The 19461-nt window shown below is 42.6% G+C and overlaps 1 protein-coding gene and 1 long non-coding RNA gene across 3 annotated transcripts in view; both read right to left on the bottom strand.

Annotated features, from left to right (window-relative positions):
- EML4 (EMAP like 4) overlaps positions 1-9379 on the bottom strand; it is a 149301-nt gene extending 139922 nt beyond the window's left edge. The window contains exon 1 of the mRNA XM_039568470.1: positions 9034-9379. Within this exon, the coding sequence (XP_039424404.1) occupies positions 9034-9058 (25 nt within the window). The 5' untranslated portion in view covers positions 9059-9379. The remainder of the gene's footprint in view (positions 1-9033) is intronic.
- LOC109143805 lies at positions 4947-5979 on the bottom strand. 2 transcript variants are annotated; one of them, XR_002044172.1, is made up of 2 exons: positions 5750-5979; positions 4947-5060 (listed from the first exon to the last, which is right to left on the bottom strand). It is a non-coding gene; the product is annotated as an uncharacterized LOC109143805 (long non-coding RNA). The 2 variants fall into 2 exon arrangements; XR_002044171.1 differs by having other exon boundaries at positions 5805-5979.
- Positions 9380-19461: the final 10082 nt, after the last annotated feature.

The raw sequence follows: 19461 nt of genomic DNA, 5'->3' as shown, positions 1-19461 counted from the left end.
GGAATAGTGCCATACTGGAATATCACTTCTAATGAACAACTAGCAAGCCCAATAAAGTGTTCAGGGAAAAAAAAAAAGTGTTTTCCAAGAATCTGATACCCATTTTTCTCTATGTATAAGAGGAAGAGAAGCAATTTATATTTTTAAAGCTCCTTTGAAAATATTTCAAATCACCCAACTCTTTGTTTATAACCAACACTTCATCCCTCCAAGCATCTTTCAGAAAATACTACAGTCACATATTATAGAAAATACAGAAAAAAACCCAGATCTGGAGATCAGCACTGCCAACATGTTTTTCTTAAATATGTCATATAATTTTCACGGAAAAATGCCATCATTAAACGCTTAGAAAATAGACATGCAAATGGACTCAGTGCTGCTTCATGCTCATCCTATGAAAGAATATAAAAAAGAAAATAAAATTATTTTTAAAAAACCCAGAGTTTGTACTGCCTGTTATTGTCCCTCTTGCCTCATGGCTTTAATGGATACATGTAGAATTCAGAAAGCAAGCATCACAGCCACAGAAACCACTGATTTCCTGCCAGGTCTCTCTGATGGCATTTGCACAGCACATGCTGGGAGAGGAGGAGAGAGCAGCTCAGTGCAGAATTTCATAGTTAAACAAAGTTGTAATTACCTCCTTGTTAGAGCTCGTGTTTAAAGAAGCTAAGTGATACTATGCAGGCACGAGTATTGCCATGTCTCTGAATCTTTCAGCTGAAAGAGTTTAATTTATGGTTCCTACTGCTGGAGGTTCCTCCTTTCCACACCTCTCTTTGGAAATAGCGAAAAGCACATTTTTAGAAATGCTCTTCTGAAATTCCATTCAATCAAACTGCATCCAAACAACTCCCAAACTGTACCAGTTGCAATGCACTTTCACACATCTGAAGTGGACTCTGCTCCCAGATGGATGTGTGCAGCAATCACCTCAGAACTGCTCCCGCTCCAAGAGTGAGTTCACCACAGCTCCACCAAACCAGAGATGTGCGAGACAACCTTTCACAGCGACCCTTCTCCTTCCATTCCACGTGACTAGGTCTCCCAACACCTACTGCTCCTGGGAAGGAATTTGGTCAGTTGTGCCCTACCTGACAGATTACATCTACACTTCAAAGCCACTCCAAAATCTGCCTATTGGTAATAGAAGCCAGAGCTGCTGTAATATATGTAATAAACACACAAAAAAAGTTACTCTGGGGAGGTGGCATCCTTCCTCAAAAACTGAACTTGTAAAACTGAGCTCTACTCTGCCATGTTCTAACAGAGCTTGCCAATTCAAATCTTGAGTTCTAATGAAGGAAAGATCCATACAATGCACACAGCAGGAAACGCCTTAAGAAAATGGCATGGTCTGCTTGTGACCAAGAATAACGGGGAAGGAAGCAAACTCAAGCCCACCCTACTGCTGTTCTTTTCTACAGTGATGAGCACAAAGCTCATCAGAACTCTGATGTAAAAGCAACATTTTTCTTTTGTTCTCAAAAGAGAAAAAAAAAATATATAGTAAACTATAAGGAAACAAAAAGTTCTACCATTCATCTTATGTATGTTTGGGACTGTTAAATTAGTTATGCATGTGCAGGCTTGCTTACCTCAGCCACTGACTGAATTTAAGCATTTTAAAACAATTTCTAGTACCCTTATGTCATCATTTCATTAAAAACTATAAAAAGTGGTGAAATCATTACCTCTTTGTTTGGACAGCAAACATAAATTTCTTGTCAACAGCCATTTTCTCACTTTTGTGTCTCAACTCAGAATAAAGAAATCCAAGTCTTTTGTCTTTAAAATTATAAGGCTCCCACGAAAACCTATTTTCATTTACTTTAACTAAATCATATTTCTAGAGCTAACTAATTTACAGCATCCCTTTAGGGAGCCAAATCTGGGGCTTAGAACCATTTTTTTTCATTTATCCGCTGGGTTTCAAACTCCCAATTTTCCCAGAGGATTATGAAAGCCTGCCAATTTAGCTTGATGCATTAAAACTGTTTACACAAATCCAAAATACAATCAAACATAAACCAGCCTTGGTTTCAGCCTTCCCCTGCTGTATTTTCTAAGTCCAGAGAAACTGGCCAGAGAAATGGGAACCAACTCCAGGCTGGAGCACTGCATTTACAGCTACAAGTAGAGCTTCAGTGAAACGAGAGAACCAGGTGACAGACAGCAGTGAGTATTTTTCTTCAATTTAATGCAACATTGGAAATTCCATGTAATTGTACAAAATATATCATATCCAACAGATATCATACCCATTTACAGTGCATAGCTGTTGCTCCCTCTCTTGGCCCCTCACTCTGCATTTCTATTATGCATAAGAGTCACTCACAAGAACAAGAAGAAGCTCCAGAAAGTTAAGAAGAGGTATTTAAATACAAAAAGTAAGCCTACTTCTACAATAAGAGAGATTTGCACTCAAAAATATCTTGCTTAAAAAGCTACAAAAGCATGCAATCCACATCACCAGATGGGGCAGAAAGCCAGTGTACACCACCAACCAAAGAAAGAAACTGGATTCTCCAAGCAATTGCTAAAAGACAGTTGTCCTTCCCAATGAACAGCACTGTCATGCAGAGTAGAGCAGTGCAGCCATTAGAGTCGGGAACGGGGTCGAGAAACCAGCAGTTAAACAACAAGACACAGCTATATTTAGTAAACAAGTTAGGCTGAAACTGCTAAGGATGAGCAAAAGAGGCAACCCACTGAGAGGCAAAACAATCAAAAAACTAATTAAGAAAACCGTAGTTTATTCAACCCAGTAAAAAGTCTTAGGGCAGAAAGCTTAAGAATATTGTAGCACTCACTGATGGTTTGTAGCGTGAATGCTTATATCATAAAGCAAAAAAAAAGAAGTTAAAAATAAGAAGGGGAGCAGGAAGGAGGAAGAAAAGAAAAAGGCAAAACGAGAAGAGAAAAAAATTTTTGTATGTTCCAAGATTTAGCAATAAACTCAGGCTTTTAATGATTATGGTGCTGCTTTCCACATCCCACCCTTCCATGAGCACCACCCATCTACTTTCTTTGAACGACCAGCTCAGACTCCAAGCTGCTCCATGGACACAAGCTTTTGCAATCTGAATGCTCACATGTGTACTGCCTAAAGAGCACTCAAACTCTCAGAAAAAACTGCACATCACCATGTGGTGTCCAGTTATCCATCCTTCAGCATTCAATGAAAGAAAAGTCCAGAAAACTAGAATTCTGCATCAATTTAAACAAACAGATGAAGAAAAAGAGGCAAGTAATTCCTCTTTAAACTGCTGATGCTCACTTGTTTACAGAGAGGAAAAGTGAGGTGAGCAGTCCTTCCACCTGAGCTCCTAAGTATCCGCAGGAAGATTCCTTGAAAAGAAAGTCAGTGAAGCTTATGAAAAGTTGTTTATGATGTGATTTTCATCTCCTAAACAGAAGAATGTCCCTACTAGAAATACTCAACACCAGCAAGAGCAGTCACTCTGCTGGTGTTGAGTATTGCACTGTCATCATACATGCCATGTGCTATAAAATTAATTATCCTCTAACACCCTTCCCATTACATTATGTGTGGGTAAAACAGCAACAACATTCTTGGCCTTACAATCACATTCATTAAGGATTAGGTTTAGCAAGAACCTAAAGAGGGAAGGGGAAAATAAACCTCAGTAATTTATACAAACCACACCAGGAAGGGAAGCAACTCTGAAGAGCAAGGAGTGACATGCAGATCACCCTGTACTTACTAACAACATGATTAATAACAACGCTGCTTACAGAACAAAATGCTGCTTCAGAGAATTTCTAGGAACACTATTCTTGATCAATTTTTCCCTCTTACATACTTTATGATATAAAGCATAGAAGGAAAAAAATCCTTTCAGAGTAGGTTCTTCAGGCAAGAGACAATCCTGTCAGATAACTCTACTGCCATATCAGAAGTATTCAGTTGGAGAGTAAGAAAAACACACTGTAAGGCCAGAAATTATTGTTAGGATCCCAAGCACGAAAAGCCTTTCTAAAGGAAAGAGAAGTTCTAGGAGAGGAGTTCTAATAGACTACTGTGTTTGTTGCTGTTTGTAAAAGTGAGTGTTACTAACAAGGAAGGCAAATATTGCCAATTGCTCTGTGCAAAAATAGGACTGTTTTTTTAAATACAAAATCCTTTGCTTTTCAGCTGGCTAGAGAGCAAAGAGTTCCTTCTCACTGCACATGAACTAAAGATCTCTTCAGCAAAAGGTGAGCCGCCACCACCAAGTTTCTAAAGCAAACAGCCTGTTCCCTCCTTGCTGCTGGAGTTTACTCTCCCCTGGCACCAGCCAAGGCCATCCTTTTCAGGCAGGGGAGAATGATGTCCTGCCAAAGTTTTTATTTTTAAGAAGACCAGCACAGTGACAATAGCACAGAGCAATCCCACGAGCAGAGCCCTGTGAATTAGGCTGAGCTCACTGTTGCTATGAGCAATTGCGTTGCAGCACCACGGCCACTTCTGCAGTCTAGACCGGCAACGATAAAACCTAATATTCTAGCCCAAATAAATGACAAATACCCCACACACTCATTTTTCTCGGTAGTAAGCCCAGCCAGAGATGAATCATGATGCACACACGCTTTCCAGGCTCACAGCACCAGTGACCACAAGATCCTCTCTGCCTGAGCCCTGTAGCAGCTCTGCCCCCACGCACCAGGGGCTTTGGAGAAGACTTACCAGGTTTTAGCACAGCCACAGGTTCAACAAGCACTGCTGGCTCTTCCAGGGCTGAGAAGCAGCACACATTCATAACGCTGCCTCAGAACCCACCTGACACAGACAGCTTCTGCACAATAAAGGCAAGAAGTGGGGGAAAATGGTATGAACTTACCTCCACGTCACCCCTCCAGTAAGCAGTTAGTATATAAACCACAGTTAATAGCAATACATACACAGTGACAGAACAAAATGTAGATACTACACAAAATGATAAAAAAATAACTTCTTTTATTATGTCTCCAGTTCTTCATCCAGTAACAACATCAGAAGAGCAAAGCATTGGTCTCCACTTCGTAATCCCAGCTCTCCTTTACTTTCTATTTCTCTGAAAACAAAATGCAACGGCTCAAACAATCTTTTAAAAAAAATCCTAAATTATTCTGCTTGCCTGAGACTTTCAAGACAAGAGTGATTTTAACTTCTCTGTGAAAATATCTTCAACCATAGAGAATCCTTCAGTAAAGACTCCTTCTAACCTTCAGGGCATCCTGCACAGCTGCACAGAAACCACAGTTTGAAATGAGAAGTTGAGACTTCTCCTTTTTTTTATGAGTTACTATTCTGCCACAGACCTCAATAACAGAGAGAGCCCTTTTGAAATGCTTTCCTCCATGTTGTTATCATACACTAGTGACAAACTTGGAAAAGGCTGTAGCAATTTTTTAAATATAATCTGATGAATGTTTCCATATCTTTGTTTACCATGAGTTATTGTTACAAAGCTCAACTAGCAGAAGCTTTCTCAGAAGGGAGAACGATGCAGCTGCTAAAAGCCATGGAAAACTATCCACCAAGAGCACACCTCACCAGTCCCAGGCAGCCTGTCAGGGCTGGCTCTTCCTAAATCTAAACCTAGCAGATCTCCCAGCTTAGACACGACACAGCAGAGTCACCCTAAGAGCTGACAGCTACGCACAGCGCCACCTGGTCCCACCTACCCCCTGCTCCCACTGCTTCCCTCCCACCACCTGTCATGCCTCTCCTACTCGCTAACAAATTTAGGCAGAAACCCACCAAAACAGCAGGGGCAAGCAGCAAGGCAGTAAAGTAATACAATCCGTGATGATACCTAAAAATCAAAATTACTGTTGGCAAAACTGTCAGTCTTCTGCAGTCCTGCAGCCGGCTCTCTGATGGGCATGTCTGAACCAGCTCACCCCGGGACCGCAGGCACCGGTGTGAGAGTGGAAGAGACACGGGGCAGCAGTGCAGAACAGACAGGAGCGAGGGATGAAGCAGGATAACGTTTCCTGACAGCCTTAGCTGCACTATTTCCCACATGGGCTTTTTTGTTTCTTTGCCTTTTTTTTTTCCTTTTGCTAGAACTCTCTGCTTGACTCTTTTGGCAGAATCAGCAGTGCTTTCTCTGCCCTGATGCATATCTTCAAGCTGTTTTGATGAGGACCCTGAGAGGCAAGGGAACTTGGCAGCGTCAGAGCCAGACGCCCATGCTGTGCTCCTGTCTCAGCCAGGGCACAAGGCAAGAGCCCAGCACCCAGTCCAAGTTCACAGACTTCTTGTTCCCATTCAGAAGCACATTCTTTGACTTCGAGGGATGCATCGGGAAAAGCAGATGGCCAGAATCCATTGAGCCCTCTGACAACCGTCATGTTGGAAATGCCAAATGTAAGATACGACTGTCCTACTTGAGACAATAAATGGGATTCAATTACCACTGGGATATTCTAAAGGTATTGAAGTCACAGCAAACGGGAAGTAACTCAGTGCTTTATCAAAATAATCAATACCTATTTTAACTGTGCAAGTTAACTCATAACATACAGATTTTTTTTACTGTATACAGTAATTGTATACTCTTAAGTAGAGTGCTACATAAGCACTTACTAAGCCAATAACCAAAACAATTTTCTAAATTACATATAAAATGGTTTCTTTCATCTGTTTATTCTCATAAAAATTTCAATGTGGAAGCCAAAAGAAAACAGCTGCGTAAAGTATTTTCAACTGCAAGAGACATGCAAGAAGGTATTTCTGCCCGTGCTAGAGGGCACAATCTGTAATAACATTTCGCCTTCCAGATAATGACAAGAGGCATTAAAAGGACAACTCGCTCTCTAATAAGCCTGCTTGACTGGTTGAGCATGCACATACATAGATAGCACAGTTTTGCCAACAATAATTTTAATTAATTTTTACATTTCATTCTAAATTACATTAATTTATGGCCTTCCTAAAAGACATTTAGCAGACAGCTAATTAAATTCAAGCCATTAGATTTTAATTAGAGATGTTTTAAAAAAAAAAGGTCTCAGAACAATTCACACATCTTTGTGAACACTATGTGCTCATTAGCAGCTAGAACAGCCAACAAGTGATTATAAATACAGAAGAGGACTAAGCAGCATGATTCAAACCTGGAAACAAAAAAGTCACGTAAAGTTCCACACTTCAAAGCTAGAGATTCTGGGAATGCCCTCTCCTCAGCCCAAGTCCAGAAAACCTCTGAGCACCAGTGCTTGCCACAAAAGCAAAATCAAAGGCCAAACAGCAGTGACTATCATAATACACACTTTAAAAGGTTGAGCTGAGCTTAATCCTCATTAAATTCTAATAAAATCACAGTGCCTTCCTGAACAAACAGTGAAACAAATTAAAGGTCCAGATGGAGCCCCCCTTAATAAGACACATGGGATGCCCCAGTGAGCCCATCACAGCTCCAGCACAAGGTGCTGGGCCACCTGATGGTCCCGTGCCACTGCTCAGCGAGCAAACTCCGCGCGAGAAAGGAAAGCTTTATTATTTCATAATTGAGTTTTTCCTACTTCCAACAGAAAACAGTTATTTCTAAATATCGACCTCACGGGGCCAATACTGCATGAGTTAAAAGCAGTATCTGTGTGCTTTGATATGGTGATTCGTTCCTCTGCTGGGTTAAGAGGTTCATAAATATTAACCATGCCACATTTGCATATGTCACCCACAGGCACAATCTTCCCTCTGAAAACAGGGAACAGAACCCGTGCAATTCCTCCATGTGTCGCTTTCTGATCGCCAGATCTAAAATGGCCATGGCAGTTACTTGAGCAAGGACAGTATATCTGGCAAAAAGCCAAACTACCAAAGCATACTGTTAATTATGGTGCACCAGTTTGGTTTGGACAGATGCCCAAAATGCTGGAGTTGACATTTCAAAAACTTGAAAGGTTAGGATCACACTCAGAAGTATTTAAATGAGTCAATTTTTCCAGAAAATTGAGAACTATTCACTGTTACTACAGATTTTATGGGAGCGATGTAAAAATTATTTATCTTATTTTTAAAAGGCACAGATTTATTATTCTACAAAAGATGGAGTGAGTTTGATCACGAAATGCCTGCAATAGATGCAGCGGCACCAAACGATGAGAGCAGCAGGTAGGCAGCACTGCAAAGCCAATGGTCTTATAATGCGCAGAACTAGAAACTTACATGGTTTACAACTCTTACATTTGGATACATTTTCAGTTCACACTTGTAATCAGGACAACTTAGTATTACATGCAATCTGTCCCCCAAACAAGTAAAAAACTGGGCTGGTGAAGTATTTTTGCTTCAAGAAACTGATGAGAATTTGCCGCAGCCTTCACAAAACTGAAGGGAGCGCAGCCTATCAGTTTTCTGGCAACATTACATGAGCAAGCAGTAAGTATTTTCGATCACGCCACGGCTCCCGGCAGAGGAACCTGCCGCCCAGGCAGGCAGGAGGGCTCCTCGGGCGCACGGACGGATGCTCGGACACCGGGAAGGCGCCGACTGCCCCGTTAGCATTCCCACGGATGCCGCCAGCGCCCCCAAGTTTCCAGGGGTGCTGCGATCCCCTTGGAGCCGCCCCGAGCCGGGACAGGGTAGAGCTGCCCGCGGCTCCCGGGGCGCTCCGGGGCTCTCGCTGCGACACCGGGCCCGCTGCGCCCGGACCGACGGCGTCCCTCCCGCCCCGGAGCAAAAGGGAGAGACGTAAAACAAAATAACATTTAAAAAAACCCGTAACAACCTAAGCCGAGCCATCAGCCCAAAGCCAAGCAACTAGCTGGGGGAAGCGCAAACCCACGGCGAGAGAAGAACAAAGAAGGCAAGTGCAGCCGGAGCTCTCGCAACAGATGGTTTGAAGCTGACCAGATTTCGCGCTGGCATCCCCTCCCCTCCCGCCGCGGGCGGTATTCGCACGCACCGGCCCGGCCGGCCCCGGGCAGTCCCAGCCCGCGGGTCCGGCATCCCCGCCGGCCGCAGGTGCGCGCCCCGGGCCCCGCCGCACCACGGGCTGCCCGCACCTCGCCCCGTCCCGTCCCGCCGCCACTCACCCAAACTCCCGGCGAAACCGTCCATCTTGTACGGGGGGAGGCTGGTGCCGGAGCCCGAGGCGAAGCCGCCGTCGTGGTCGGCCGGGACAGGTTCATTCACCCGCGCAGCGGCGGCAGGCAGCGGCGGCGCCGCAGCCCGGCGCTCGCAAGCCGCCCGGGGCAGCGGCTCCAGCGGCTCCCCGCGCTCGGCGGCGGGAGGCGGCTCCGGCGACTGCTCCTCCTCCTCCTCCGCCTGCCGCTGCTGCTGCTTCTGGTGCTGCTGCGGGGCCGGCGCTGCCCGGCTCCGTCCCTGCGCCGCGACCCCAGCACGGCAGTGAGTGCCGAGCTGCTCCCGCCCCCGCCGCCAGCGCCGCCCCAGCGCCCCGTGCTGTCGTGCTTCCGACTCCGCCCGCCCTGGCAGCCGCCGCTTCCCCTGCGGGCGGGCGGGCCGGCCGCGCAGCTCCCGCCGGCGGGCGGGCAGCGCCCAGCGCCTCGGGCCGTGGCTCCCGCGAGAGCGGCGGGCGCGGGGCTGCGGGGAGCGCGGAGGGCACGGAACGCGCTGCGGGGCGCGGCCGGGGCAGCGGCAGTGCCGGGGCCAGCGTGCCTTCTCCGGCGTGGGCTGGCCAGGAGCAGCACCTCGGATCACCTTCAAAAGCTTGTGCTGTCGGGCGGGCTGTGGGAGAGTTAATTGGGCGACTTAAAAGTATTCACCCCAGCAACCAAAACAGATTTTCTTAGCTGAATCTCAAAATGCTCGCTCATACTAGTTCGGGGAAGTTTTTCCTCACTGAAGTTAAGCCAGAGGAACTGTCACTTCTGTACCGTCGCATTTCTTGCAGCCGGGCATAAGCCACTCCCGGCGCTTCCAGCCAGCCGGGTTCCTGACCGTCTCCTCTAACTTCCCGCCATGTGCTTGATGCTGAGGGGAAAAAAGCAGGACCAGAAATTCAAGTCAGCCATGCTGCATACTATCTAATCGCCCAGCCAAGGCGATTTCGTGTGTTAAACAACATCATCAAGTTGCATGACGCACTTTCTCCTTGGTCAGGAAAAGCTCCGTACCAATCGCAACATCCTGTTTTGCTATAAGTATTTCCCTGTAATGCACTCAAGGCTAGTGCTGCAGTTACACACAGACGTGGGTAATTGCCTCACGAGCACGTCCCTGGCATTTGTAGCTGGGCCCTCTAATGACAGGCTGTGGATGTTGTTGAACAGGACTGGGGAGACGGCGGAGCTGGAGAGCAGCACAGACCTGCTGGGAGCAGCCCACATTTCCCAGCACCTTCCATCCGCTTAGGCAAAAGCATCGTTATCTTGCTGATCTGCAATATTAAATAAACCCAGGAGGTTTATGCTCGCCCACATTAGAGAAAAGCGCCTTGAAATTTTTCATCAAAACCTAATCTCCACTGGATTTTCCAGCAAATTTTACTGAACAGCTGCCACAGCAATGAATGAGTGCAGCTGCCTGCAAAACTACATTAATAATCCAGCATCATGCATCCTGTAGTCTTGTCAAAAAAGATGCCCTGCAATCGATCTGCTATAAATGAGCCACCATTAGCTTCTAAGTTCTGGACATAATTCCTAACAGGTGTTAGAGTACCTACCTGCACACAGAGTATGTTGTAGAACAGCTGTATGTAGGCTACTTTCGTGGTCTTTTAGCTATGAGAAATGGCTCCTGCAGTCAGTATAGTCCAGTCAAAATTCCCTTTAAAATGCTTCATTTTACAAACAAAAGCAAGAAGAACCAGGCACTACAGCTCCAGTCCTCTCTCCCCACCCCCTATTTATTGCCTGCCTCAGGGCAGGTTTCCAAGATGCTCAGAGCATTGGGAGTACAGGGAGAAATCTCTCAAGCTAGGAAAGGAAAAGTGCCCTGAGAATTCAGAACCTGTGCACAATTTTCTTCAGAAAAAAAGTCCCTTCCCTGGAGGCAGAGCCTTATGTAAATTCTTCACGTGGGACTTGTGTGCATCAGGTATGCTGTTTTGTTAAACAAAAAACCCCAACCGAACAAAGCAAGTCCAGCTGCTGCCTTCAGCTCTTCAAAACCATCCTTGAGATACACCTGTAACTGAGGTATTGCAAACATCCTTCAGTTTTTAAGTGTTGCCTCTATTTTATAGACTGGAAATGGAGGTTCAGAACTGAAGATGGCATCATAGATCCTTATCTAGATGTTTAATCCGTACTGAAATTGGTTAGGAGCCTGAATTAATACCTTTGATTAGCTGTGTTGTGCAGAGCTTGCACAGAAGTATACAAAAAGGTTAAAGAGCTGCAAAGAAAACCAGTTCGCCATAATCTTATGTTGAACATGAATATGGAGTACTGTTGAAAGCCCAAGATTTGGTTCCAGTATTTTAAAAGTAAAGCTATATCACTGCAGAGTTAAGGAACAGAACAAAACTGAGGAATTTGAAAAGGAAGTTTATCTCAATGTGACTTGTTATAGGAATGTCTGAAGAGCAAACATTATGCAGAACTTAAAAAATAGGACAAACTCCAGCTTTTAAATTCTTATGTTTATTTCTTCAGTCTAAGCCAAGTTCTGCATGCTGTGTAAATTTAGGTAGGGTTTAGACTGAAGCATTAATTTATTTATTGGTTGTCTTTGTGGTGTACACAACAGATGTAATAGCAGTATAGATAAGACACAATCAGAACTTTAGCAGAAGAAAAATCTCTAGTAAATACATATATGGCCACGTGTATATAATCTTAAACAATTTTACTTAGCTGATGAGCAGAAGAACTTATAATTACAGAAAAAATACTCTTATTTATGTAGGTTTCAGACAGGTACTGGCAAATTATTTAACATAGCTGTAAACTGATTAACAGTATGACTGTTCCAGGTGCAAACCCTCAGAAAGGGTGATTTCTTACCTCCAGTATGGTACTAATGTTTGACTTGGAGGAGGGACAAATTGTATAGTGCTTTAAGGGGTTTAACTTCTGTTTCTTTGTTGACAGTGATTCAAAAACATGACCCAGAGTTGTTACAAAGTTTAACAAGCTCAGTGATTGTCTCTGTCTAATTTATGTTTTGATGCTAAGGAAAGATAACGCTATTCAAGATTGGAGTAAACTTGGAATATCCCATCTCAATTTTCAAATCAGCTAAAAATCCAGTCCTTTATTGCACATATAGATAGCAAATAGAGGAAGATAAATGTGATACCACAGGGCAGGAATTTTACATCAGTTTGACAGATTCACAGTTTGGGAGATCTAAATTCTTTCCTGCAGCTTTCCCTTTCCCTGCATTGCAGCCCGATCCATTGTGACTCCCACTGGCTCAGGAGGCAGCTGGACCAGTGCTGGGGCAGGCAGAGCCTGAGCTCTGCTTCTCAGAATAGCTGGTGAGCAAGGAGCCAGTGCCTCAGCTGCACTAAATCAGTTTGGTGGTGCTGACTGCAGCAGGCACGACTGACAGACCCTAGCTGGGCACCTGGACGTACACACAGAGTCTCTCTCTTACCAGAGGGAAGTTATGGAAAATGCAAACCCCAGCAGAAGGTCACCCTGAAGTACACAGTGGAGGCTACACACATTCCAGATATATTTACACAGCCCTTGAAGGAAATAGGCTGTTTTTTCCCCATTGTTTCATTTCTCTGGCACATTTTCCTTGGACTGCAAGTTTTTGAAAAGTACTTCTTGAAAGAATACCTGTGTTTGTCTTGGTGGTTTTTTGAATTGACATGGTTTGGCAGCCTTCGGCCTGGGAATTGTTTATAACCTTTTGGTGGCTTGAATGTAAATTACATTTAAGCATTTTTCCACTGAGCAAACATAAAAATTATGAACAACTGAAAATGAAATTGCTGAGATTCTTGTACATGAAGTCGGGAGTCTGAACCTGAGCCACTTCATCTTACTGGTTAGAAAGAGAAATGTACTTCCCATAGGACTCATCGTCTTCTTCCTGCAGCTTTTCTGGTGCACCTCTTCAGGGTGAGTAGCAAGAGCCCAGATGGTAATGAGCAGTCAGAAAGCCTGATGTCTGATCCAGCCCCAGAAGTCTGATCCTGCCTCTCTCCTGTTGTACCTGCAGACCTGGGAAAAGGAGAAGAGGTGATGCTATTTGTAACCAGCTGTGCCCCACAGCTGATGGTGTAATCGGTGTAGGATTTCTCCCCATGCTCGTTTGAGATGTTGTCCTTTGCAGATAGGTGGGGTTCTTTATGATGCCTTGTTTTGAAGATCAACGTTGAGAACAATTTTTTTGCCTTGCCATAAGGTATTGGATATTTTTAATTCTCTCAAGTGAGTCTCAGGTACCCAGGAGTCACTGACGTAAGGGAAAAGATTTGATGCCTGACCTAGAGGAAAATTAAATTACTCCTTCATGATTTATAGAGGTTACTTCTCTTACCTCCAACACAGAATCTCTGCTGTTTTTCTTTCTGGGCTGGGATTTTGCCTCCCCCAATAAGCAGCCAAAGATTCAGTCCCTCTAAATCACCCAGGGGCATGAATCAGCACCTGTAACACTGAATGGGCTGGAAGGCACTAAGAGACTTGTCAGGGACTTGAGAACCGAGAACTTCCATTAAGGCTTCTAATTATGTGTTTAACAAAAATATGACCTAGGATTTTTTAAATGTTAGTTAATTCATCTGCTGTGTCTATCCTCATTCATTTGTTAAAGACACCAAGCTGCTCCTGTAGAATGCATTTTAGAAGCCAGTCTTGATATTGCTGTGTACGTGCTTCACTCAATTTTTATAAACTGTTCCTAGAGGTCTAATGTTAAAGCATGCCTAAGCATCCCCTGGTCTTCTCCCATTGTCTTAAAAAGTAAGAACAGAAATTGTCTTCCAAAACAAAAATATCAGTTTGCCAAAAGCTTTCCAGTGGCTAAGTTCTGTTTAGGTAGACTTTTTGTAGTAGGAGGAGTATGGATCATAGTCTTATCTCTATAGTGCTACTACTTCATTGCTGATTAACATAAAAACTCGTAGAGGTTGACTTTTGCAGCTATGTAGAGCTGATCTTTGTTTCACTTCTGCATATCTAGTTTCTCAGTTTATTGCAAATAGATTTTCATCACAGTTTGCAAAGTTGTTCCCAAATGTTCGGAGATGTCTTCATTTAATAGCACAAATACAATTTACTGTCAGTCCAAAAAGCCAAAAATTTTTTAAAGATACTTATGATTTGTGAGGGTCTCCATAATGGAAACTTAGTAGAGATGGCTTCATTTCGAGGATATGCTAAGCATCCATATCCTGAAAAATCCAGCTTTTTTGTGTTGATTATCCCAAAATTTCAGTTCCAAGCCATTAATGACACTTTGGCAAGGACCGTATCATTTCCTGAGGTCCTCATTAAATGCACATTTTGGTTCAGGTGTAGAACCTACAGATCTCTCTTAGCTTATGCTAAATTTCCCATCATTACAGTAATGTGTTAAAAAAATAGTAGTCTCCTACAAATGTGACTACTGAGTAAGAGAAAAATAGCAGAGCTCTAGTGCTAATTCATTCACCAGCCCTGGTGGGGAATGAGCAGATTTGGTGTGATTCGTAAGCATTTAAAAATGGGCAGAATTCGAGCAGAGATAGTTAATACCCTGCATGCACAATACCTTTTTTCTCATGAGGGGAAAGGCTTAGCATTTTACTAGAGAGCAGCTTAAAAATTTTATTCTGCAGCTTTGTATCAAGCTTGTATTAAATGAGGAAATCTGAAAAACATTTCAGAAAGCTGGAAAAATAGAATTTATCTTCCTTCATCTCTCTCTAATTGGATAAGTGGTCTGGTTTGTCATACTGAAAAGCACACAAGTTGTTTTCTCAAATTAGTGAGCTCCTCATGAATTCCTACCTTGGTCCAAGTGCTATAAAAGTCTAATGTCTTACATAAGTGCTAAGTTAAGGATTTAGCTGAGGCATAAATTGGTGTATTGGCTTTGTATCAGCCATTTACATTAGGGTGCAGTTTATTCTCTGCCTCAGGAAAAAATGTGCTTCAGCTTGTACTCAGGAGCACTATGATGATCTCTGGAACAATCCCTTTTCTGTTCTTCTTTCTTAGAAAAATTAGGAAAATGTAAGGCTAGCAGGTTAACAAGGAGTGCTAACTAGTAAGTCTTAAAACTGCTGGAAGAGGAGCTGATTTTCGGCAGAGAAGTTTATGGACATCCCCCTTGGGGACAGAATAAATGTGGAATTTATTTTTTTTTCCCCTGAGTGTTAAAACATCTCCCGTAGCTTTGCATTTTATACAGCTCATTTTCCACAATAAGAAGCTGCTCTGCAGAATAAGCTGTGTGCCTGTGTATGTGTCTGTAAATAAATACAGATTTATTTCCTATAGATCCTTCTCTCTCAGTGCTGGTCGCCCCTCAGTGCAGTTCTGGTTAAGCGATTACTGTGCCTGAACCATTTGTCAGGGGAAGGAAGTGCCTGCAGAGAAGTGATACATTACTGTGTAGTTTCTTGCTGTGAAGTGTTGATTTTAAAACAGGCTGGCAGTCTGCAGCCCACCCCATAATAAAAAATGAACAGATGTGGTTTAGGAGATTTTGTTTTTCTTTTGTCCTGTTGTTCTGTCCAGTTTAAGGAATCTTTTATTGTCTTTCAGCTATGCTGTACTCAGCAACAGATTTATCTCTTATGTTTGGCCTTGTCACCTCTGGGAGTTTGGGATTCTTTCCTATTTCCATTTCTACCTTTTTAAGCTGTGACAACCACCCTATTGCCTGGTTATTAGCCACCAGAGCAGGTGTGGGACGTTTTCCTTTAGAAAGGATAATGTTAGCACCCTAATTCTGTGAGCAGCACAGTGATCATCTTCTGTTCTCCAGGCTGAGAGCACCAACAAGGTAAGTGTTAGTGTAAGACATAAGCTGGAGAATGAAGACCAAAAACAGGTCAGCATGGGCTAAACTGAAATAAAGTGGAAAAAACCTATTGCCATTTAAAGATAATAATTTTGCAATAATATCTATCTGTAGATAACTTTGATTAAGGGCAAGGCTGCTCTCTGGATACCAACAATGTACAACTGAGCTTTCAGGCATTGATATCTTCCATATCTGCAGTATCAGACATTTACTTTACTGCCCCAGGAGAAGATGTAACTCTAGGAAGGAGCTTCTGCCCAGCTCAGGGACACACACCATTCAGATGGGTCATACAGAAATGGTGTATCACTTGCAAAGTCTGATGAGGCAACTGATTGTGTCTTTGTGAATTAATAAGATTAGGATCATCACAATTAATCAAGAAAATGCAATTCTAATTTAATGGTTTCTTAATGGTCATCAAAATGATACAGCTTACTATCTCCTGCTTTGAGAAGACCTCCAACATCAGTCAGGCTCATAGTGAAACAGGGGCAGTGATATTTGATCTTTCTGTGGACCAAAATTGTAAAAGCTCAAAGGGGAAACTTCAAACCTGCCTTGCACCGTGATTCCTAGCCATGGATCCCTAACAAATGTAACCAGGGGAGTTAGATATTCTGTAGTCAAAGGCAGTAGATTATTACTTTATTCCTAATTAGGCTGTCTCAGGCATGCAGTGCACAGTTGCAGTGAATGAACTCATATTTACCTGTGCCTGAAGAATAGTTAATGAAGCCCATTTGTTTCAATTTCCTTTACCTACCCTACATTTACTAATTATAGTTCCTAATTAATGACATCAGGAGTTGAACTTTGGCTTTTAAAGCACCAAACCCATGCTGTGCTCTAGACAAATTTACATTCCATTTATGCAAGTCATCCAATTAAAATTTACTCATAGAAAGTATATAATACACCCAAATGAATACATTATTTCCCCTATTAATCTGCTTTCTTTGCTTTTCTGCAGAAGTGGACAACCTTTTCCTTTAGCTCAAATGGGAATTAATGTAAAAAAAAACCTATCCAAAAAACCCCAAACCCAGACCTGAAATAGGCAGCAGAAGTAAATTAAAGGAAAATTTCTCAGGTCAATTAGTAAATTAGCATTCTTAAATAAATAATTGCAAAAAAAGAAAGCTTTCCCTCTAATCTTGCTTATATGACTGCATTTAAAAATTGAAAAAATGTGGTAGGGGGAAAAACTGATTTGAAATTTTTCATGTTTCCACGTGAAAACAGCAGATGGCAGCAACACGGACTGTGCGTCCAAATCCGGGGTTTGCCTTCCTCACTTGGGTGGGTAGGCTTTGAATCATTTACTGGCTAACATCTCTTCAAGTTGGTCCTGAAAACATAAGAAAGTCAAAAATTCTACCTTCTTTCAGGCATATGATCTTCAAATCTGTGATCTTCATCCTGGAAAGGTGTTTCTTGGTTCAGGTCTCTCTGGACTGGCACTGAAGTATCCTTTGTCCTTTTACGTGGTTTGTAATGCTTGGGAAATTGTGCTGGAGGCAAAGGTGAGTGCCCAGAGCAACTTGGTCTTTTTATTTTGTTTTACATATAATATTGGTGAATAAGGACATTTGTCCTTCAAAAACGTGCTGCTCTGACAAAATCCTTAATGTGTCAGAGCCACAGCTCCCAGGTTGTACTCTGCATACAGGGAATGTGCAAACTGAAGACAAGGTATGAGAAAATAGCTTCCTGAGCATCATGTGATGCATAAATGGTGTCACAGGCAACGGCAATACTTCTCAAGAGAGGAAGAAAAATGCCATTCAAAAACTAGTGTTGTTGTGAGACAGGCATTGAAGACAAAAGTTTCATTTAATATCCAGGTGCTCATAAATTCATCCTTTGAACAGCAACCAGGGCAGGTAAGATTTCCACAGGTAGTTCAGGGCATTGGCATTGGGTTCTGCAGCTCCACATTTTCAGAGGTATAAATATGTTTTAAGGAAATAAAGCTTGAACTATGAAGGGCAAGTTTCCTTTAGGACTTCATAGCTGAGGAAAACAGGAACAGCACAGAGTCAAATTTGACAGAAATGTCTCAAGTTAACCATTTCTGTAAGATTATGAATGGTGTTTCATGTGCTGTACACTCCTTCACCATATTTCAGAACAGAACACTCAGTCCTCTTCAGGGGACATTTCTAAATGTTTCTAAATGGTTTATTTTCCTCTGTACTCTGCTAATCCTTTCAAAATCTTCATTTTTACAGTGAGATATAAGAGGTTGTTTGGCTCAGATGGCTCTGCCATGTTGACTGTCTGTTCCAGTCCCACTTCACAACTGACAGTGATATTCTGGAGGTTCTTTGTTTCAAATTAAAACAGAAAAATTTCTAATGGCTTCATAGTGACTTCAAAGTTCCACTGCTCTCCGTTTCTGTGTAAGGCTTTTAAAGGTTTCCTCTCTCATTTTGTATCTCTGCCTGCTTTGGTTGAAGTAGGCATGACACCAAATGACATTTTGGTTTTGAATAAAAGATGCACCAGACAAATTATATTGGCTCTACATACCATTTTGCTCTGCCAAATCTAAGGATTATACGTGTCGCCAGCATTTTTTTCGTGTGGAAAACCATTGTGAGCTGTTCCAGCTGTTACAATTTATGAAGATCAAAATCTCCTTTAAGTGTTCTTTCTACAAAGTCTGTCAAACCAGAATCTTGCTGGGAGAGGACAGGTGGCAGCATAGGAAAGGTGGAATTGACTCATCTCTCATATTTTTCTAATTTCAGTATGATTGCTAGTGTATTTTGTACTTCAGGTAATGTTCTGGAGCCCAGGAGATCAGAACTGAATGTCCTTTTTGTCATGTCCCTCCCTACCTATGTCAGCCTCCCAGTATCCTTCAGAGCAGGGAGTACCAGTTACCTGCACTGACCATAAAACTGGAAAAAAGAAAAAAAGCATTTCCATGGTACACCACACCAGTAGAGTGGATTAAACAACAGAGTCTGCCCAAATCTTCTACGAGCATGGAAGAAGGGGAGGAGCATCCAGTCCTCTGGTTTAAGAGGAGACTGTGAAGGTACCAGATAAGTGGAAAAGGCAAAAAGCATCAGGCACTAGTAGACCTTAGTTAATAGTTCACATGAAAATACCACTACACAGACTATAAGGGTTTCAGGTAAATGAAGCAGTAGAGGTTTGATTGTAATAGCAGGTGTTTGGAAGAGCTTTTAAATTATTCTAGCTGGTTCCATGTCAGTAAAAAAGTGATTGACTTTGAGGACTGCAGAAGCTGTATTGTAAAGCTAATAAGCATTAATAAGATGGCAAGAAAAATACAGGACTGTAGGAACAGGGAGGAAAAAAAACCCCTAAAACCGTGGAGGAAAACTTATTAATTATGCCTGACAACTAGAGGAATAGAGCAGCCTCTCTTTAACAGACATGGAACCCAAGTTAGTAATCTTTTTCTTGATTTCTGTGCCTTATGGGTTTATGTACATAGGAGGAGTTCTGCTGAAAACATGCTGCTTTCAGCAGAAAATGAAGAGCTGCATTTGAATAATCTTTGTATGTAGCCAAAAAAATAACTTGAGGGCATTTTGAGTGTTACT

Source organism: Corvus cornix, chromosome 3, assembly GCF_000738735.6.
Source record: "Corvus cornix cornix isolate S_Up_H32 chromosome 3, ASM73873v5, whole genome shotgun sequence".
In the NCBI taxonomy this organism is placed as follows: domain Eukaryota; kingdom Metazoa; phylum Chordata; class Aves; order Passeriformes; family Corvidae; genus Corvus; species Corvus cornix.
Note: the sequence above shows the minus strand (reverse complement) of the source record. Positions and strands in the feature narration are given on the sequence as shown.